The 21,319-nt window shown below is 65.9% G+C and overlaps 1 protein-coding gene across 4 annotated transcripts; it reads right to left on the bottom strand.

The window, feature by feature from the left end:
- Positions 1–7: 7 nt before the first annotated feature.
- On the bottom strand, positions 8–21,100 carry IL2RB (interleukin 2 receptor subunit beta). 4 transcript variants are annotated; one of them, XM_070051493.1, is made up of 11 exons: positions 21,083–21,100; positions 20,906–20,970; positions 11,010–11,127; positions 10,560–10,674; positions 9,456–9,534; positions 7,956–8,061; positions 6,944–7,092; positions 6,157–6,322; positions 5,431–5,557; positions 4,138–4,222; positions 8–2,270 (listed from the first exon to the last, which is right to left on the bottom strand). In XM_070051493.1, exons 3-11 carry the CDS (start codon positions 11,101–11,103, stop codon positions 1,530–1,532), a joined length of 1,662 nt encoding a protein of 553 aa, XP_069907594.1. In that variant the 5' UTR covers positions 11,104–11,127; positions 20,906–20,970; positions 21,083–21,100; the 3' UTR covers positions 8–1,529. The 4 variants fall into 4 exon arrangements, with proteins under 4 accessions (XP_069907594.1, XP_051698324.1, XP_069907595.1 ...); XM_051842364.2 differs by lacking the exon at positions 21,083–21,100 and having other exon boundaries at positions 20,906–21,056; XM_070051494.1 differs by lacking the exons at positions 20,906–20,970; positions 21,083–21,100 and adding an exon at positions 20,517–20,706.
- Positions 21,101–21,319: the final 219 nt, after the last annotated feature.

Genomic DNA, 21,319 nt, shown 5'->3' on the forward strand with positions numbered 1-21,319 from the left:
GGCAACCTCAAGAAAGCAGCGTTTTTTCCGGACGGACAGGCAGCAGGGCCCTCACCCGAAGCGCCGTAACCGTCCTCGGCTAAGTAGCAGTTTCTGGATCAGGAGCCCGAAGCCCCCGGCTCCCCAGGCTCATCGCCCGCCTACCCTCTCGGGGCCCCAGTCCCAAGCACCTGCTCCAGGGCCCGGCTCCCTGCGGCCCAACACGCAAGACTGAGGAAGAATCTGATTGGCTAGATCAGGCCAGCCTCCCTGATTGGACAGAGCTACTGCTCCAAGCCACCTCATTGGCTGTGGAAGAACCTATAAGAGGGCTCGTGGCCAGGGGTCCAATCAGCTGTGAGCAGGGCCTGTAAGTGCAGGGTGAGCGGCGGCCGCTCAGTTAGGTGGGATTGGGTCGCTCTCCTGCTGGGGCGGAAGGCTGTGACAGCCGCCATGGTGTGACCGTGCGTGTCTAGGCCGGGCCGAGAGAAGTCGGACGGCTACTGCGAGCCCTGAGAAGGAGGGGGCCAGCTGTGTGGGAGGGGGAGACTGCAGGTGCAGGGGTGCTGGAACTAGTGGGCGTGTCCTCCGCCCCCGCAAGAGGGGCCGCCCAGGGAAGGAAGCCCCGGCCGGGAGCCCAGGCGAGGTGGGGCCGGAGAGTCCGTTATTTCATCCAAGGATCCGAGGGGGCGCTGGGCACTGCCAGGGCAGTGAGAAGACAGCGAAGGCCCTGCCCCCCATACTTCCTTTCTGGATGCTTCCTGCCCTGGAGGATGCTGGGGGAGGGACCCGCCTGGGGGGCCCCTTGGCCGCAGCATCTGGGCCTGCTCCTAGGGGGACGCTGCTGCCTGGGCTGCTCGGACCCTGGGGTTCGCTCTCCAGTGGCCTCGCTGTGAGTCCGCGAAGCCGCCGTGGAAAGACCCCGCGGGCATCTGCTTTGTGGGGTGTTGTCCAGGCTTGGGCCCCCTATGAAGGCTGCAGAGAAAGCCCAAGGGAGACGGGGCGGGGCCTCTTCCTGCAACCACCCCATGGCCCCAGGAGCTCCTCCTGCCGGCACCCAGCCTGGAAGCCTTGGTGCACTGGAGGGAGAGGGTCCCCGAGGGACAGCAGCACAGGCCCCAAAGGCTGAGGGATGTGTCGCCTGGACGCGGCAGGGTGGCAGGTGCCAAGGTGTGTGGCGTGAGGGAGCTCCAAGTGGTGTGGCTGGGCCAGGACGTGCCGCGGAGGGCCATGGGGAGCCACGGCAGGCTTCGGATGGGGGCAGGAGCGTGGCCGTGTCTGCTTTGGAAAGCACGCTCCGGCTGCCCCGTGGTGTCAGCGTGGGGCAGGAAGCCCCCTGGGCGACCCAGGACTGAGGCTGGCACGCAGCTGGGGGGCTGCGGAGGAGACAGAAGTTGTGGGACCCCATGATGGAGCAGGGAGGGGCTCCGGAGCGCCTGGCTTGGGGTAGGCAGGGCCGGGCAGCAGCATGAGGCCAGGGAGGGGCAGGCCGAGCAGGCGGCACTGGGTGGGGCCGCCTACAGGGACGCGTGTGTCCTCGGCAGCCCGGTCTACACTACGTGAGCTGGGTCCTGATCCGGGAGATCTTGGAGGGTCAGGTAGACGTCGGTGTTCAAGGCCGGACATGAGGTGAGAGCCCTGGTCTGGTCCTGCCCGGGAGGGCTCACCCAGGAGGACGCGGCCCCCTGCTCAGGGCTGGGGGCAGGGACTCCCTCCCCAGCCTCTCCCTGCGCCAGCTCCAGGGGTGGCTGGACACTCACTGGCGGGGGGACACCGGGGCCGGGGGGACCCACGGTGGGGGGAGCCCAGTCTTCAAGGAGCCCCTCCCGCAGGGAGGGTGGCCGCTTCTCTTCCCAGGCCCTGCTGCCCCCAAGGGCAGGGTGTGGGGGGCTTGGGCCACCCGGCAGAGCGGGGCAGAAGGGCAGCAGCTCGTCCCCCGGGGGCAGGGTGCAGTAGGCGTCGTCGTCCCCGGAAACAGGGCACAGCAGCGGAAGGGGAGCGCCCGCGGGTGCAGGGGCGCCGGGTGCCGCCGCCTCGGGCTCCTGCTCGCAGGGGTCGTAGGTGAAGTACACCTGGCAGGCCTCGATCTCCAGGGCGTCCAGGAGGTGGAGGAAGAAGTAGCCCTGGTTGGTGAAGCAGCTGGCTGTGGGCGGTGGGGGCGGGGCGCCCTTGTGCTGCAGGAGCAGCGGGGCGGCCTTGGCGTCCCTGTCCAGCACTTCCAGGGGGGAGATCTCAGGCACCGGACCCCCGGGGCTGAAGGCGGAGGAGGGGAAGGGCGACGAGAGCCATTTCTGCGGGACAAAGGCCAGAGCGGGGTGAGTGCCGACCCTGGGAAGCCCGCCCAGGGCTGCCCTCTCCGGGAAGCCCGCCCTGACTGTGTGCGCCCCTGGCTAAGGGACTCTCTGGGAGTGAGCCTGACTCACAGCCCCAGGAGGTGCTGGCTGGCTCAAGCTCGCTGTTCCCCAGGCACCTGCTGAGGGCCTGGCGCTGTCCCAGGTGTGGGGACACAGCAAAGGACAAGAGTGTCCCAGCGTGCGCCAGCGCCAGTCAAGGCCAAAGCAGAGCCGTCCTCAGCGGCACAGCTCGCCCACTTCCCCGCTGCGCTGAGGGGTCACGGCCAGGGCCGGGTCACAGAGCTGGGACGTAGACATCTCCGGCGGGGCATGCCTCGCAGCCCCCACCCCTGCCTCCCGCGCTGCCCTCAGCCGAGAGAAGAGCACGCCCACAGTTGCTCGGGAGCCTGGCGAGGAGGGGCGCGGGGCGCAGGTGCCTTCCCTGGGACCTTGGCACCCAGCGGCAGTGTGACCCGGGCAGCCCAGGGGCTGGAGCTCTCTGACTTCCTGGCAGGGACCTTGGGTGGGGCAGGAGCCCACCAGCCCTGTCCCGGGAGCCCTCAGCAGGTGGCCCGCGGCCCCCACCCCCAGGGCCCACGCTGCAGGTCGCACGTGAGCTCAGGAACAAGCGGAGAAACACCGGGTTTGAGGGTTTGAGTCCGTGAGACGGAGCCGGCCATCACACACGCACACGTACACACGCACCCCACTCGGTGGAGCCCGCCCCCTACTCAGGCCGGAGAAAGGCTGAGGGCCCGATCAAGAGGGCAAAGTGAGGATGGAAGAGGGGGGCACTGAGCTGGGGGCGGGGGCAGAGCAGGTGCAGGGCCCCGAAGTCGGTGACAGCAGAAACAGCGGCAGAGGGCAGGGCCCGGCAGCCCCGAGCAGCCACCAGGAGGGAAGCGGCCAGGCTGTGGCTGGCGCTGGTGTGCACCGGGCCCCGGGCAGGGTGTGGTCAGCCACTTCCTGGGCCGCAGCCTCTGCCCACAAGGCCCTGAAGCAGGGTCCAGGGCAAGCTGTCCCCTGCACGCAGGCACAGTGCACGCACATGCTGCACGCACACTACCCGGTCACTCCCAGATGCCCCGGGGCACAGGGGTGGAGGGGTACGAGCAGGCCCCTTGCCCATGTACGCAGTGGGGGGTTCCAGACTCCAGTCACATGGTGCCTCCCCAGGGGCCCCTCCAGAGCCCCCGACACACACACTAGGCCCAGGGCAGGAATGTAGGCTGGAAGGTCTCACGGTTTGCTTGGATGCCTCTGCTGATGGGGATCTCACTACCTCCCAAGCTGAGGGAGGAGACACATTCCCCACACCAGGAGTATAGGGAGGGCAGCCCCAGCCTCGGGAGTCCCCGAAGAATTGCGGACAGGGCCCCAGCAGCCATGAGCCCACGCAGTCGGGGAAGGCAGGGGGAAGCAGCCCCCACAGCCCTCTTCCCACTGGACGCTTCCTTCCAGAAGTGGGCATGAGCTGGGGGCGGGGACACGGCTGGGCCCAAGGTGGGCTCGCAGCACCACTACCCTCAGAGCCCCTCTGTGGGCGGGGCCTCAGCTCGCCTGGATGACTGGCCGCCGTCTGTGCTGTGCTAAGCCATGGGGCCGCCCGGGGAAGGGGTGCAGGGGCAGGGCAGCACTGCCCGCCCCCTCCCCAGCAGGTGCGCAGGCAGTGGGTGGGGAGAACCCGTCCTGCAGCAGCGTGTCCTGCTCGGTCCCTCCGCTGGCTTCGAGGGCAGTGCCGGGCCCGAGCCCAGCCCAGACGCTGCTCCCGCATGGCCTCGGTGCCGCCCCCCCGCCCCGCCAGCTGCCCCCTCCTGGCGCCCACCTGGAAGTCGCCTCCGTGCTCGGAGCTCAGCTGGGGGAAGAACTGCGAGGGGTCCGGGATGTGGTACTTAAGCGCCTTCTTGAGCCTGGGTGGAGGAGCGGGGAAGGCGTGAGAACCCGAAGCGGCCTCTGTGCTAGGCTCAGCCCACAGCTCTGCGGGCCACGGGCACACGGCGTGGCCAGGGAGATGCCCTGGCTCTCGGGGAGCAGGCGTTAGCTTTTAAGATTTTATTTGTGAGACAGAGAGAGACTCTTCCATCTTCCTCCCCAGAAGCCGGGCCTCGGTCAGAGCCAAAGCCGGAAGCTGGGGACGCCACCCAGGCCTCGCAGGTGTGGGCAGGGATCCGGTCGGGTCCTCCCAGGGCGCACAGCAACAGGAAGCTGGGATCGAGAGTGGAGCCAGGGCTTGAAGCCGGGCCCTCCGGGGGGGGGGGGGGACGCAGGTGTCCCCACCAGCGTCTTAACCACTGCGCCACACACCCACCGCTCGGGGCGCTCACATGTGACGGGGGAGACAGACACACACAGTGTGCAATATTACCATCCCTTCCTTGGAGACAAAAAGCAGAGGGCTAAGAGAGCGAGGCAGGGGTAACAGGAAAGGAGATGGGGGAGAGGAGGATGTGGTCTGGGGTGGACGTGGCTGGAGAAGAGTGAACCAGAAGCAAGGAGGTAGCAGAGAGGCCTCCTAGGGCTGCCACGGATGGTGGTTCAGGATGTGCACTGCTCAAGGGCATCTGGCCTTGGGGGAACAGTGAGTGGGGGCTGAACCCCAGTCAAGCTGAGAGCCTGGACAGAGGGGCATCACTTTCTGATTTGCTCCAAGGAGGAAGCCCCACAGGACCAGGAGTTCACGCCCGGTGCTGAGGGCATCATGGGAAGAGTGCCGGCAGGAGGGAGCAGCTGCAAGATTGACACCAAGGAGGGCGGGCAGGTGAGGGGCCCCCCGCGTGGGAGCCAGGGCAGCCAGCCGGAGCGGCTTGAGGCTCTGCAGCCCTCGGGAGCACCCCGCAGGGAGGGAGGGGGCGGTGCGTGGGGAGGAGCCTCCGCCCGAGCCTTGCTGCTCCCGGGCTGTGCGGCGTGGGCAGGTGGGCCAACTGCTCAGGCCCACCTGGCCTCACTCGCAGGGTAAAACGCCCTACGCCTGTGGAGACCACCACGGCCACGGCCAGCAGGCGGCCGGCTGCCCCACTGGCCGTCTCCCCGCCCCCCCTCCCAGCCTCTCTGCTTCCTCTTCCCAGAACGCCCTGCTCCTTCCTGCCCAGGGCCTTTGCACACACCCCTCCCTTCTTACCATAGCATGATGGTGCGGTAGTGGACCAGCGAGTAGACTATGAAGAATAAACCCAAGGCGCCACAGACGCCCAGGATGGCGTGGACCAACCAAGACAGGGGCGGGGCCTCCTGCCGGGTACTGCCGGCTGGGAGGAGAAGCAGGGTGGGGGTTAGAGGGACCCCCCCTGCCACGCCCTGGGCCTAGGGGTGTGCCGTCTGCCCACGCCCACCCTCTCTGGGAAGCCACCCACAAGGCTGGAAAGAGAGGAGCGGCGGCGTCAGCAGCCGGGCCAGGCCGCCCAGCCGCCTGCCTGCCGCCCTCCACTGCCTCTGAGTTCCTCCCAGAGACCCCGCCCCATCTCCCCTGAGCAGGAAGCGGCTGTGTGAAGACAGGCGAGGCGGCCTCACCAGAGCCCGCTCAGCCGGCGCCGGCCTCAGTGCAGGCGCCCGGTCCCCCGCAGGAAGCAGGGATTTGGGGCTCCGGGTGGACGAAGTGAAAAGACCCTTTCCTCCCCGCTCCCACTAACTCCAGGGCCAAGAGCAAATCCTTCCCCTCACTGATCCCATCTGCAAAGTGGGTCTGCCCAGAGGGTCGCACAAGTGAGCCAAGGGTGGTGCATGGAGAGGGCGGAGCTGGCCGCCGGGGCCACCAACCCCCGCCCCGCCCACCACACAGAGCCACGCCTCCACCCCGCTCACTGTTCCCAGAACCACGCCCCGCCCCGCCCCTGCTGCCCGCCAGTACCTTCGGGCTTTGTCCTGAAAGCGAGGGTCGCGCTCCAGGGGCTCCACGCCTTGCTGTTGTCGCGCTGGGCCCTGACCCGCACCTGCAGCTCGTACTGGGTGTCGGGGCGGAGGGTCTCCAGGCAAACCCACTGCTGCCTCTGCTTGATGCTCAGCAGGGGAACGTCCTGGGACCAAGACGGGGGGGGGGGGGGGGGGCGGTCAGCGTGAGCCGTCTCCACCCCGCCTCCCCGGCCACGCTCTCCGCCCTCCCCTGCTACCCAAAGGCCCCCTGACTGCCTGCAGACCCATCCCCTGGGGTCTCAGCGGCGGCCACCGTGCACGCCGGGGGCCGGTCACCCAGCCTCCCCGGGCACCTGCTTTCGCGTGGGCTCCCTCCCAACCCCAGCACACAGCCACGTCCTGCGGGCCCGGGCTGGCTCTGTGTGTGGAAAACCCTGGCCGCGTTGCAGGCTCAGGAGGCGGCGTCTGGCCGGGTGAGTTTGCTGAGCGCAGGACCCCTGCTGGCTCACCCCACGCTGTCTCCCCAGCGGCACCTGGTAGGCGCTCTAGGTGACCGACTGACTGGCGGGAATGAGGAAGTGAGTGAAGAGGCGACAGCCCCCTGGGGTCACGGGAAGGCGGCTTCCCAGGCCTCTAGGAGGTTCCGGGGCCATGGGGATCTTTCCCCGGGATCCGCCGCAGCTGAGTCTGGGGAGGGGAGGCAGCGCCAGGCGGCCCAGCGTCCCCCTGTGCTTGGGCAGGTGTGACTTTACGGAGGACAGGGAGGGAAGAAGCTAGGCACTCACCTCCCAGCGGTCGCCTGCTGGCCGCGTCCGGACCACGAACTCCAAGTCGCGCTCGATGTAGTGGGAGACCGGGAACACCTCCCAGCTGATGTTGCAGCGCCGGGAGTCCACGTGGGTGACCTGGAGGGAGCTGGGGGCCACCAGGCGGACTGGAGCCAGAGAGAGAAGGTGAGAGCCAGCAGGCGCGAGATAGCCATGCCCACCCCGTCCGTCCTCCAGGTCTATGCAAACATCACCTCCTCCAGGAAGCCTTCCCTGACTAGGAGCCTCCGTTTTGGGGTCTTTACTCATTTGCTGTCTCCCTGGCCCGGCTGTGAGCTCGCTGAGAGCAGACTGCCATCTTGAACTTGAACCAACAACTACTGACCAGAGGGGCGGGGTGGCCTTCTCGGCACTTGGACTTGACCGTGGGCTTTACCTGGATCACCTCACTGATTCTAAGTGTGAGGAGCAGAACGGCTTCTGGCTCTGAACTTCAATCAGTCCCAGTTTCTAGGACCCTGCGAGTCGATGCAGCCCCACAGACAGCTGGTGCGTGTGGGGCTGCGGCCACATCCTCCGTGACTTCGGTGCCTTGGCTCGTGGCACCTCCCAATAGCCCTGTGCCAGCGGCAGCCCTGCATCCCCACTTCCCAGATGAGCAAACCGAGGCTCTGGTGTGTTGCAAGGGCCTGCCAGTCAGGACGTCCAGGTAAGGTACGGCTATGCTCTGAGCCCTGCCTGGGTCTCCCCTCCACCCCACCTCTTGGCCCCCAAGGGGGAGGGAGGGAAAGGCGGAGCCAGGCACTCAGTCATTCAACAAACTCCCAGAGTGTTATCCAGATCAGCACTGGAAGGAGACATGGGCGGCAAAGGCACCCGGCCCCGCCTCCCCACTGCCTGACCCCGCCTCCCCGCCGACCGGCCCTGCCTCCCTGCCACCCAGCCCCGCCTCCCTGCCGCCACGGCCCCGCCTCCCTGTCACCTGGCCCCGCCTCCAGGCCCCGCCTCCCCGCCACCGTGGGCCACTCACGGTTGCTGAAGGGCTTGAAGTCCTGAGTCTTCACCACCCGCCTGGGCTCCCCGGCCCCGCACAGCACGCTCATATTCACAGTGTCGGCTGAGGTCAGGCTCTGCGACTGCGAGGCAAGGCGGGCAGGCGCTGGGGCGGGGCGGCCTCACCAGCGCCCCTCGGGCTCCCCTCCATCCAAGGCAGGGGCGGCATTTGCTGCCCGGGGCCAGGGAGGAACTATTTCCGGCTTTGCAAGCCACGTGGTCTCTGCCACAACCCCTCAAGTCTGCCGTGGCTGCGCGAAGCAGCCAGAGACACGCCCAACAGCAGGGCCAGGTTTCAATAAAGCTTTATTTACAAACACAGGCAGCAGCTTGCCTTTGGCCCTTCACCAACCCCCGGTCTGAAGAGAAGTGGGCCGCGTGGGAAGGGAGGGAGCTCCCCGCCACGAGAGGTAAGCAAGCTCCCCGACAAGGACAAGGTGCAGGTCCTGACGAGCCCACACGAGGTGCTCAGTGGCCTCCAGTGCGAAGCACTCCCCTGTCCTCTCCCCTGCACCCCGAGCTTTCTGGAAGTAATGGCCGGGAGGTGAGCGTCCCCCGGGCAGCCACGCTGGTGCCTGAGACCCGGTTCCCACGCCGCAGGGGAGAAGCCCGAGGTCACCCGCTGGGTGACCGCAGGGCAGCTCTGCGGAGGGAGCGCAGCTCTGCAGCCTGCCCACCGTGCCTGGGACCGGGACAGGTGACCGGGTCTCATCCTGTGCCGGCCGCAGCCCTGCGGGAGGCAGCTCCGTCACAGGCCTTGCCTGAAGCCACACAGCGGAGCCAGGAGGGGGAGCCAGGCCGCCTGCTTGTCCCCCGCCCCCTGGCTGTGCGTGACCTGGCGATGGCCGGGCAGAGCTTTGGGGGCACTGACTGGGTGCACACACCCGTGCGGCCTGCACAGACAGCCTAGGGGAAGAGGGAAGGGCCGGCGTCAGTCCCAGCTCGGCAGCCCCTCGGCTGTGCAGGCTTCGGCAGGGCCCACGCCCCTCTGAACCTGCTTCCTATGGGTCAGGGAGGGGACAGGGCTGGGGCCCCCGCTGACAGCAGAGTCAGGGGCAGGTGCCGGTCCAAGTCCTTCGGCCTCAGGATAGCCCTCCAGCCTAGGGGCCATTGTTATCCCCATTTCACAGAAGGGCAAAGTGGGGCCCAGGGTCTCCCGGCAGGTGGAGCCAGGCCTGGAAAACCAAGCTCCAGAGCCTGCATGGCCCGGCACCGCCGAGACCTCAGACAGGCCAGACAGGGCGTTCTGAGGATGCCCTCACCCCCGATAAGGACCCACGGAGCAGGGGCCGTCAGCTGGAGCAGGGGCCGTGCACGCGGGGAGCCCCCGTCCCCGGGTCAGGCCAGCGTCCTCGGCTTCGGGTGCTGCCTTCCTTCCCTCCACCTCCTCCCCAGCCCGGGCAGCCTGCTCGGGGCTGGCTGGGCGCTGCCCAAGGCTCAGCCTCCACCGCCCTCTGCTGCCCCATGGGTTGCCTACCTTTGGGGCTCCAAGGACAAGGTCACAGACCCAGGCCGCCTGCCTCACCTGGATCAGCTCGCAGGTTTTAGTCCAGGACCTTTCAAGGTAAAAGAACTCCCTTAGAAGACAAGAAGAGGGGCTGGTGCTATGGCGTAGCGGGTAAAGCCGCCGCCTGCAGTGCTGGCATCCCATATGGGCACCGGTTCAAGTCCCGGCTGCTCCACTTCTGATCCAGCTCTCTACGTGGCCTGGGAAAACAGAAGATAGCCCAAGGCCTTGGGCCCCTGCACCCATGTGGGAGACCCGGAAGAAGCTCCTGGCTCCTGGCTTCAGATCAGCGCAGCTCTGGCCATTGCGGCCATCTGGGGAGTGAACCAGTGGTTGGAAGACCTCTCTCTCTCTCTCTCTCTCTCTCTCTCTGTGTGTGTGTGTGTCTCTGCCTCTGCCTCTGCCTCTCTGTAACTCTGCCTTTCAAATAATAAATAAATAAATACATCTTTAAAAAAAAAAAAAGACCAGGAGAGACCCCCACCCCAGCAAGAGCCCAGGGGCCCCACTCCCTGAGGGCCCCCGCCACCCCCCACATTCCTCCCTAAGGAGCACCCTTGCTGCCCTCCCCATCCTGGCCAGCCCTGGGGGCAGCCAGGGTGACACTAGAAACATGACAAGGTCAAGATGGGGGTTCCCCTCGCCCTAAAACCCTGCCAAAGCCCCCCAGGGCTTAGGCTGAAGCCCCTCCTCAACTGAGCCCTGGAGGAGCTCCTCCCCCAAGAGCCACAGCCCCAAGCCACCTCAGCCCCCTCCTCCCCACTGCCCCAGCCGGCTCAGAGCCGGGCCCACCTGGATGTCTGTCCCCTGTCCCCACAGCTGCCCCAGGGGCCTCCCCAAATCCCAGATCACTCACAAAGCCTGGAGAGCCCCCTTTCGGCCCCCTGGTCCCCAAGGCGGAGCCCTGCCCTGCCACAACAGGCTCATGCCCAGTGTCCCCAGGCAGTGTCCTCCACTGCCCTCGGACCAGCACGCGGGGTGCTGAGTGCCAGCTTCCATAAGGACGGACCCCAGGGTCTCATATTTAGGGTCCAGGAGCCTCAGAGCGGGCGGGGCTGTGCGGGCCACACTCACCGCAGGTAAGGCCGGGCATGGATGTGGCAGGATGTGCCGGGCAAGCTGCCCTCCTGGGTCCACTCACAGGAGATGTTGGCTTTGGAGTTGTAGAAGCAGGTGAGCTGGCCAGGGTCTGCGGGCGAGGCAAGGCGAGGAGAGGTGTGAGGGGCCGGCTGCAGGGGGCCAGCGCCCACCAGCCCTGCTCCAGGGGAGGAAGGAGGCAGGCCACTCTGACATGCAAGGCAGGGATTGGTGGACCCATTTCAAAGAGGGGGAAACTGAGTCTCAGAGCCTGTAAGGTCCAAGCAGGCCACGGCAGGGCAGGGAAAACAGGAAACAGGGTTCTCCTGTGGCGTGGAGAGACCCGCATGTGCAGTGGGGGCAGAGCAAGTGCGGGTCTGATCCCTCGTCCCCCACCCCTGCAAGGAAACGGGGAAAGCGTCACTGTCCAGACGCTGGGGTCCTCACCTCTCTCTGCCGTAGATACAGGGGGGGTTGCCAGCAGCAGGAGGAACATGAGGGGCAGGCACCAGGGCAGGGCAGGGGCCGCCATCACTTCCATGGGATAGAGCTGGGGACAGGAGCCCTGGAGGGAGGAAGAGGAGGAGACTGCTCACGGAGACACCCACCCAGGCCCTGCCTGCTGCACCGGCAGTCTGGGCCCGCCCCTCTGCTCCCCACCATGCCAACACAGCCCAGCCTCTGGGCCTTTGCACCTGCTAGTCCTGTTCACTGCCCTCCTTCAAGGCTCTGCTCCAGCGCCACTTCCGCTGGCCAGATCATGTACAAAGCACCCCTGGCTCCCCATCCCCAAACCATGCATCACAGCATGCTTTGTTTGTTTGTTTACAGTAACCCCTTCTGTGTAGGGGATCATCCCAAGACCCCCAGAGGGAGCCTGCCACTGAGACTTGCGCCCTGCCCTGTGCAGACCGTGCTGTTTCCCGTACACACATGTCTGCGATAAAGTTTAATCCCTAAGTGAGGCCCAGTGAAAGACAAGCAGAAATAACAAATAATGAAGTAGAAGGATCATATACTTGGGGCCGGCGCTGTGGTGTAGTGGGTAAAGCTGCTGCCTGCAGTGCCGGTATCCCATATGGGCGCCGGTTTGAGTCCCGGCTGCTCCACTTCCCATCCAGCTCTCTACTGTAGCCTGGGAAAGCAGTGGAAGATGGCCCAAGTCCCTGGGCCCCTGCACCCGTGTGTGATACATGAGAGGGGCTCCTGGCTTTTGGCTTCAGATGGACGCAACTCTGGCCATTGCGGACAATTGGGGAGAGATGATGCGACGCCTCCCCTAGGGGGTGATGCCAGCTGCAGGACACAGGCGTGGGACTTAGCTTCAGGCACGGCTGCCGAGTGGACGCAGCGTGGACAGGCTGCGTGAGGGGTGGTGGACATCCCAGTCGGGACGGAGCAGGATGCAGAGGGCTCCACCATGCTGCCGGGGTCAGCGCATCATTTAAAACTTAGAAACTGTTTATTCTGCTCTCTTCCAGTTAATATTTCCCAACCACAGTTAATGACAGGTGGCAACACCTTGGAAATTGAGGCCACATATAAGGGGGGGACGTTGCCTCTGCCTACCCATTCTGTCTTCACATGCACACGCTCGCGCGCACGCGCGTGCAGGGCCGGCTGAGCTTGGGCAGGGCAGGCAGTCTTGCCTTACTCATTTGGCCCACGGCGGGCATCAGGCACAAACCCACGAATCACTGAATGAACAGCCGGCCAGAGCTGACGCCAGGGGCTGGGGGCTTCTCCCACCTGCGGGAGGTCCAACGAGACCCGCGCTCAGAAGTGGGGGCTGCCCAGCAGCCCCAAGCGCCCTGGACAACGGGGGTGCCCGCTGCTCTGCGGCTCTGAGAGCAGCCGAGGGCCCACCTGGAAGGCGAGCTTGTGCCAAACCCCCACTGCCTGGGAGGGAAGGGAGCCCTGTGCCCCTGGGCCACCCCCGCGTCTCCAGGACAGATCCCGCACAGGCGGGGCGGGGGAGTCAGGTAGGAGGATGCGCCCCCTCCCTCAGGGAGGCTGGAGGACCCCAGCGGAACGTGGGGCACGCCCTTGTGGTGGGGAGAGACAGGGATCAGACCAGCAAAGCCACAGGGCGCTGAGCCCCGGGGAGGGAAGCCCTGGTCACTCGGCCCCGCCCCTGGCAGTGTTCATCGTCAAGGACTGTGCGCCCGGGTGCTCATTCGCCGGGTCCTCATGAACAAGTTCTTTCAGTGGTCCCACTTAGCAGATGAGCAAACCAAGGCACCGAGGGCCTTGATCTCTCTTCCCCCCAACCTGCCCTGTCAGGTTCCCCGGCCCAGGGCCCCAAGCCCTGACGCTTACAGAGGCTAACACCTTCCAAGACATGCACCCCTGGGGCGTCTCTGCCAAAGCCCCTGGTGCCCTGCCCCCCATGACAGCCACACTGCTCCCCTGCCAAGTGTCCTGCGAGCGAGGTCATGCCGGGGCTCCCGCAGGAGAGGCCCAGTGGCCTCCACCATGGAAACCCCACCCAGCACAGAGGTGAGGCGCCACCGGCCGGCAGGGACCTGTCACGGCAGGAGCTTTGGGCAGGCAAATGTGGCTGCTGCCCACCCTCTGCAGGGGCTGGGTGGGTGCAGGAGGTGAGAAGTGAGCAGATGGTCCGTTCGTTCAGGAAGATCCCAGCTCGGCCTGCAGTGAGGAGGGCGGGTTGCAGCCGGGGTGGGGGAGGGAGATGAACTGGGGGCCAGCGGGGCATCCAGGGGAGGTGACTGCGGCTCAAGGCAGAGTGGTGGGGGCACAGGGCGGAGCAGGTGGCTGAGAGGGGCCGAGGAGGCTGCGGACCCCTCACCCTCTGCCGTCCGAGCCCAAGACCCTTGGAGGTCCCCCAGGCTTTGTGGCTTTCCTTCCCCCCAGCGCCTTTCCCACTCTGGGGGTCTCTCTGGCTCCCACCTTCAGCTCCTCCCCCACAGCGCCAGCGAAGGTTCAGCTCCCCTAGATTCTCTCCGGGCCAACTTCCATTGCGGGGTGATCGCGCCTCCAGCCCCTGAGCCCCACATCCAGCCAGCCAGGAGGCCCCACAGACAGGATGGCCGAGGGACAGCCCAGGAACCACTGGCCGTCTCTCCCTCTCCCCACTCCCAGGCCAGCCCAGGGTCCTCCCAGCCTGGACAACACCCTGAGCCCCTGAAAAGCCACAGCTTGAGGCCCACAGCCTGTTTCCAGAGCCACCTCTGGTGGCCCATCTGCTCACTCTCGGGGCTTCTTGGGGACCGGGAACAGGACCACGCCCGGCGGCCCTGCGGCCTTTGCCCAGCCAGCAGCAAGTACACCTGCTAGAGCTCACGTGTGCACGTGCACGCACACACGTGTGCATGCATGACCACAGGCACCCACAAGAACACATGGGTGTGCACACACCAACACATGACACAGGCGTGAACACATACAGGCACACTTGCACACACAGGTGCGCACAAGACCGCAGGCACACACATGCACCCACATGAAGACATGGGTGTGCACACACCAACACACGGCACAGGCATGAACACATACAGTCACACTTGCACACACAGGTGCGTGCGTGCACTCACACACCCACCACACACACCCGCCTACGTGAACCAGTAGCTCCTGCAGCCAAGGTCCTTCCCAGGTCTCCCCTATCGCTCCCAGAGATCCTGTTCCAAACACCTCTCTTTCCTTCCTCCATGAAGCCCTCCCTGGTTTCCCGGTGGAGGCCAAGGCTCTCGGCTCTGAGCCCTCGCTCCCTGCTCTGGCGTGGCGGCAGCAGGGCTGGCTAGCACCGTGCCTGCTACACAGACGCTGAACACAGGACCTGACCCAGCGCAGGCGCCCAATAAACGCTGCCGAGTGGCCGTGGCCAGAGTCGTCCAGGACTGCAAAACTCACAGGGCTGTCCGGGTGGTTCTGGGCCATCTCGGCGCTGCCATCAGAGCGGGCAGGGAGCAGACCCAGCGCCCAGCCCAGATGGCTCTCGGCTCCATCTCCCAGGGCAGAGACTCGGGGCCCCGCGCATTGTTAGGGCTGGGAGGACCACCCTTGGTTACACCTGGGGACACTGAGGCCCAGAGTGGGGAGACTTGTTCCGGATCACATGGGAGCTCAGCACAGACCCAGGGGCAGGACCCACCCCCTCTCTAGTCTGCTGCCCCCAACCACCTCCAAACCACGCACGTAGGCATTACACGGGCCGGGCTCCACAGTAGGCTCTTGACACACGGCAAAGTGCTCTAAGTATCCCCACATTCAGAGGAGACTAAGGCAAACACCCTGTTGGGAACCGGCCGGTGAGGCAGAGCCCAGCACCCAGGCCCTGTGAGCCCTCGGACACACCCTCCTGCTGTGACAGCCACGCGCGGTGAGCGTGCTCAGGTGACAATAACAACACCCGCCACACCCACAAGCGCTGGCCCTGGGCCGGGTGCACCGGCAGTGCGGGGCGAACGCTTCACCTGCCCCCATTTCACAGAGGGGGAGACCGAGGCTCCAGGCCATGAGCTGGCCCAGGTCACATCCAGTTAGGGGCAGAGCTGCTCCCTGCCATTGTCACCCGCTACACAGACCCTCCTCTCCCAGGCGCCGGTCCCAGAACCAGGGCCGACAGCCCCCACTCTGGGCAGTCGCCGTGTCCAGGTGCTGCCCCAGGGGCGGGCAGGAAGCCGGGAGGTACCTATGGGCTCGCCCTTGCTACCCACTGTCCCCACGGCAGGCTGAGCCCTTACTGTGGGTCCATCAGTGACGCAGGCCGTGCAGCTGGGACCCTACAGCTCCCACTGCCCCTCCCACGCTCCCACAGCCCTGCCCTGGGGACCCTGGGTGACAGGGCGACCCCGCTTCTGGCAGAGCCCCAGAGGAGAGTGGGTGCAAGATCGCAGGAAGGTCAAGACCAGGCCACAGGCCAAGCTCGACAGGGAGAGAACAGCCCCTGGAGTGGGCTCCCCTCCCGGGCAGGGGTGCAGAGCTTGTCAGGGCGAGGCTGCAGAGGGAGGCTGCAGAGGGAGCGCTCCGAGCCGCCTCCTTCCACGGGAAGGAAGCCAAGGCTCTGGGAGGTTGGGGAAGCTGCTCAGGTCACGGTCATAGTCGCGCAGCCCGGGCGAGAGCCCGCCTCAGACAAGGATAGGTAGAGCCAAACTCTGTCCCCACGGGCACTCACGTGCACTCCTGGGTGTGGTCCCTGCCCCCCCCCCACACACACACCAGACAGCCACACCATTCACAGCCGAAGACCCAGAGGCCACACCTCATTACACAGCCCTGCCGAGTTACCCAAATCAGTTACCCACGGAGCTCAGGGCGGCTCAAGCGCCGGCTGTCTGATTTGAAGGGGGAGGAGGAGGGAGGAGGATAGAGGAGGAGGGAAGAGGAGGAGGAGGAGGAGGAGCAGCAGCAGCAGCAGCCGCAGCCCAGGTACTACTGGCTTCCCCTTTCTCAGCTGGTGACCTGAGGCACAGGTCAGCTTCGTGCCCAGGTTAGCGAGGGGACAGAGCTGGGCTCTGAGCCCAGTTTGGAGCCATCTGCGGCTCCGCTGCTTGGCGGCGCGCAGGGGGAGCTGGGGCGGGACTGCCAAGCAGGAGCCCAGTGTGTCCCCCCAGCCTCTGACCCAGACTGGCCCGGCTCCCCTCACCCCTCACCCCCCCCCCACAGCTCCCCTCGGGGCGCCTCCCGCTGCGTGTGCGGTCGTGGGGAAGGAAGACGACCCTTGAGGACGGCTCTGCCCCTCGGCACCCTCCCCCCCTGCCAGGTGCTCCCGTGCAGGGGAGTGTGCGAGCAGGGAGAGCCTCAGAGGTGGAGGCCTGTCCCCAGCACCGGGGGATGCCACTGACCCGTCCAGTCCCTCAGCCAAGAGACAAACCGGGGCTGGAAGCCGAGGCTCTGACCTCCATCCCAGGGCGGCCAGGCAGCCCCGCTCCCCCCACAGCCCGCACGCCGCCTCCAGAGCACTGTGCCCAGGGTGCCTCCCAGGCCCCAGCCCCCAGCGCTCAGCGGGCAGCTCCAGGTGGCTCCACACCGGGCCTCCCACCTCCTCCACCCCTCCAGGCCCAGCACACAGGGCCCAGGGAAGCCTTCACCCCAGAGTGGGACGGGGAGGCTGGGAAGAGGGTGCCTGGCCCTGGGGCCAGCTTGTTCTCCAACCAGGAGCTCCTGCACAGGGCTGCCCCACCTTCAGGGGAGTTTCAGACAAGGCTGAGGGGGGGTGATCCAGGGCCAAGCAGAAACTGCTGGGAGAGCGGGGCCAGAGCCCAGCATCCTCCCCAAGACCCCCCCACCCCGAGCCCCGTGGGGTCAGAGCCCAGCATCCTCCCCAAGACCCCCCCACCCCGAGCCCCGTGGGGTCAGAGCCCAGCATCCTCCCCAAGACCTCCCCCATCCCGAGCCCCTTGACAGGTGGGCAGGGGCCAGGAGGGGGCAGGAGGGGGCATCACCTGGCTGAGACATGGGGCTGCGGCACGCTCCCTCCAGTGCTCTCGGCAGTGGGGGCTGGCGCCATCTCCGGCTCCGGCCCAGGTAGCTGACGATGGCTGGGCCAGCGCAGACTGAAACCCTGGGGCCAGCCCACTTCCTGTGCAGAGGCTGGAGGGGCCAGGCCTGGCTGGGGAGGCGGGGAGACCGGGCGGGTGAGCAAGTCTGAAACTCCTGAAGCACCTATGGGTGATAAAGATCTGCCTCCCATGCTGGGGGCGGCTGCTGTGGGCGTAGTGGCGGCACAGCCCAGCCACTCACAGGTGGGGGCCTACGCACAGGAGCAGGGGCCGCAGCCTCCCCTACCGCCACCCCCATCTCACACAGGCCCCCCTCATCCGGTCAGCCCCCGCCGACACCCAGGCCCGCACACACGTCCCCCTCAGCCTCATGCCAGCCTGCGGCACCCCCATCTCTGAGACCCCTTTTCACCCAGCCTTCAGGGAAGCTCCTTAGTTTAACATTCAGAGGCGACTAGTGATGGGGGCTTTGGGAGCAATCCGATGGCCACTCACAGAACATTCTAGAGGCTCCCGCTTTCTCCCCAGCCGTGGTTCCTAGTCTGCCCCAACCCGCTTTGTTTGGGGTCGTGGGGGATAACTCAGGGCTTCTCTCTCTTTCATTAGGGACTTAGAAGGACCTCTCTTTAGAAAAATGCACATCTATTTAGGAGCGGTGTCACAGGTCCAGGGACGCTGGGCGCGTCCAACCCAGGGCCAGGAGGGCAGCAGTGCTGGTCCCCTCTCCCCGCCTCGACAGCTCTGCCTCCTCCCAGAGGGCGAGGAGGAAGGGCAGGCAGGAGCCGGAAGGGCACAGGGATGTGAGGACGCAGGATTAGGCCCCAGGGAATTCTCAACTGCCTTGTGCAAACCCAGGAGGCCAGCACGGGGGAAGAAGCAGGGGGCATCGTGGCCGCTCAGCAGCTGGGTGACCTTGGGTGACCTTGGCCACCCTATGCTTTAACTTCCAGACCTGTCAAGCAAGGGGACAGCAGCAGCTGCTTTGATACGTCCGGAGGTGTGTGTACAGCACCCAGTGTGGCCACACACAGTAGGCTCGCAACACAGGACGGTTCCTCTGGACAAGCTCCTGTGTCGGAAACCACACACACACGGTATTCGGAGGTTCGGATCAGATGAGGTGTGGCATGGGGCGCCCGCACGGCGCTAGTGGCTTCGTGAGAAGAGCAGGGGAGACTGGAGCCGGTGCACCTGCTCTGGCCGTCCACGTGACGCCCTCCGCCAGGTGACGACGTAGCGAGAGGCCTCCCCAAGGCCGGTGCCGTGTCGTGGAATTCCCAGCCACAGAGCCTCTGATGTCGCTCAGTGGGCCTGCCTGTGGGCCCGGCGCAGCCGCAGCGCAGGGCCCGAGCCCCCGCCTCAGCCCACGCCCCTGCTCCAGGAACGAGGGGGTGCCGAGCACGGCTGTGACAGTGGCGATGACAACAGCCAAGATTCATGCAGCTTGAATATTCCTGGAAGTCTTATGAAACCAAGAATGCTGCCTCCAGGGCCATGGGCAGGGCGGGGCAGGGGGGAGAGAGTGGGAAGGCTGTGTCAGAATCTATTTCCTTCTCCCAAACAAATGAGTTCAATTTAAACTCTTAAAATCATAGGAGGAAAGAGCGCACGCCCAGGCATAGACAGAAGGCAGGGGCCTGGCCAGCAGCAAGTGGCTGCCGTGTGCCGGCCCCATAGTGCTGCCCAGGACCCCTGCTCCTCCATCCTGCTTGCCCTCTCACAGGCCTGCCGCCTGGCACCGGGGAGGGAGAGGCCTCTCCCCTGCAGCCTGTAGAGGCTGCTGGAACCAGGGTGGGGCAGCGGGGTGCGGGGGTGGGGGAGAGAGGTTATGGCCAAGGGTCCACGCGGGCGCATGCTAACCCGGGGTGGGGGGTAAACCTGTGCACGGTCTCTGCTCCCTCTGCAAGAAACCTCCCCCTGGAGGGGCACATCCACACACACACAGCCCTGAGTGAGGCCAGTGGACGTGGGAGGACGTGACGCTCTCTCTCTCGGACTACAAATCCCAAGATTGGGGCAGGTATCTGGCCTACCGGTTAAGCGGCCGGCTGGGACACCTCCACCCATTAGAGCGCCTGGGTTTGAGTGCTGACTCCGTTCCTGAGTCCAGCTGCCTGCTACTGCACACCCTGGGAGGCAGCAGGCGACGGCCCCAGTGGTCGGGTCCCTGCCACCCACAGGGGAGACCTGGATCGAGATCCGGGCTCCTGGCCCAGCCCCAGCTGTTGTGGCCATTTGGGGAGTGAGCCGGTGGATGGAAGACCTCTCTCTGTCTCTCAAAGTAAAAGCACCATCTTTGACCCTCCTCTGTCTCTCCTCCCCCTACCCTGCCCCCCTGAGCCCCCGTCTGCCCCTTCTTTGGCTGCATCTCTTTCTTTCCACTCCCCTCCCCACTCCCCTGCAAGAATCCAGAACAGGACTTTGAAGCCTGGCGCGAGGGCTGGGGTGGAGGCAATGGAGCAGCTCCCTCCAGCTCGGCCTCCCTGCACTTGGTCAGACTGCCCTGCCCAGGCGGGGCCTGTTCCTGCCCTCCCATTTCACAGGCAAGGAAACCGAGGCTCCAGGTCACCCTGCCAGGCTGTGGCAGAGCCAGCCTTGGAGTCTGGGTCTGACCCACAGGAAACCCGAGGCCAGGAGGCTGACAGGGCCATGCAGACCTGCCCAGCCCCGCATCTCAGGAGTGCCAGGGGCCAGACGAGCTGCTCCAGCCGGCCCCTCCCCTCCCAGAGCCCAAGCCTGAGCCCCTGCGCCCTTCACACCGTAGCCTGCCCTCCCACTGCGTCCCCACGCAACCCTGCGGGGAACCAGCCAGGCCTGCACCTCTGGAGATCACAGACATGGTCCCCCAGCTCAGCGGCCACTGACCCTGGCCCCTACCCAACCACCCGCCTTCCACAGTGGCCAAGGGACGAGTGCACCATGAAGTCCCCTGACCCTGATGGCCCTTCCCGGCTGTGACCTGTCCATCCCACGGCTGCCTCTTAGGAGGCCGAGCCAGGCTCAGCCCTGGGAGTCCCAGACTCCACCTGCCTGGCCCCTGCCCGGCCACTTTTCCCCATGTTGTTTCACAATCCCCTCTCCGCTCCTGGGAGATGCCCCGAGCCACACGCAGCCTGTAGATTCCTGTGCTGTCTCCTCCACAGCGAGCCTCTGTCCCCCCTGCACCTGTGCCCACGCTCGGCCCACGCGTGGACCTCGTTGTCACCCTGAGGCGAGTCCTGGGCCCCGGCCACGAGGGCAGTGCCAGATGTCTGACTCCCTGCCGGTGCCCACTTCACAAGGAACGGAGACACAAGGGACAGGCACAGTGGAGGGAGCAGAGCCCGACCAGAGGGAGAACGAGGCCTGGCACCTGCGGCCCTGCAGGACTCCCTCGCCCCCTCTCACCCCCGGCGCCTCTCCGCCCTTCCTTGGGGGCCCCCGCCCGTCCCCCAGCCAGAGGCCCCTTCCTGTCCCTCACTCCTCACCTTGGCGCCCTCCTCATTCTCACCTCTGCTTTGTAGGTCAGTCACCTCCTCGCCAACCGCCCACACCTGAATCCTCCCATGCTCTCCCGTGAGCCTCTGCGAGCCGCCTGCATCTTCGGCCACAGCAAGCACCCGGGCACTTCCCGTTCGTGCAGACCACGCTGCTCGACGCAGTCATTCCCTGTCCTGCTTCCTCGTCAGGACCACTCCAGGGTCACCAGCTGTGCCACTCTGCCCGGGACCCAGTGGGTTCCCGGGACATGGGATCATCAGGGCTAGGACCAGGACAAAGCGGGTCACCTGCTCCCTACCCGCTCGTCCCCAGACGAACTCAGCCCCCCTCCCCCCGATTGCTCACTAAAGCCAAGGCAGAGTCCAGACACACACTGGCACCTGCATCTCGCGTGCTCACCTTGCTCCTGGGTCTGCAGCAAAGGTTCCTTGAGCAGTTCCCCGACACGGTTCCAGAAATTTAACCTGGCAGAGAAGGAAGTGGAAGGAGAAAGAGGAAGAGCCAAAGCTTCCGAATGTCTAACGCCCCAGCAATTCCCGATAGTGCAACCAACCAACCGCCCTGGGCGCAGCTCACCGGCACCTTCCAAGGCAGTTTGCAGAGGGTGAGTCACCTTGCCGGAGCGGCTTAAACCGGAACCTGCCCTCCGCAAGGCCACCTGATGACACCACCAAGTCTCCGGCCCCGGGGGCAGGTGCAGCCACGCTTAAAGCACATCCGATAGGGAGAGCCACATAGGGGCTGTGTGTCCAAAGCGACTCGGGAAGCCGTGTCCTGACCCGAGCCAAGTCCCAGGATGTGTGAGTGCGGTGA

This window comes from Oryctolagus cuniculus, chromosome 11 (assembly GCF_964237555.1).
Source record: "Oryctolagus cuniculus chromosome 11, mOryCun1.1, whole genome shotgun sequence".
NCBI lineage: Eukaryota > Metazoa > Chordata > Mammalia > Lagomorpha > Leporidae > Oryctolagus > Oryctolagus cuniculus.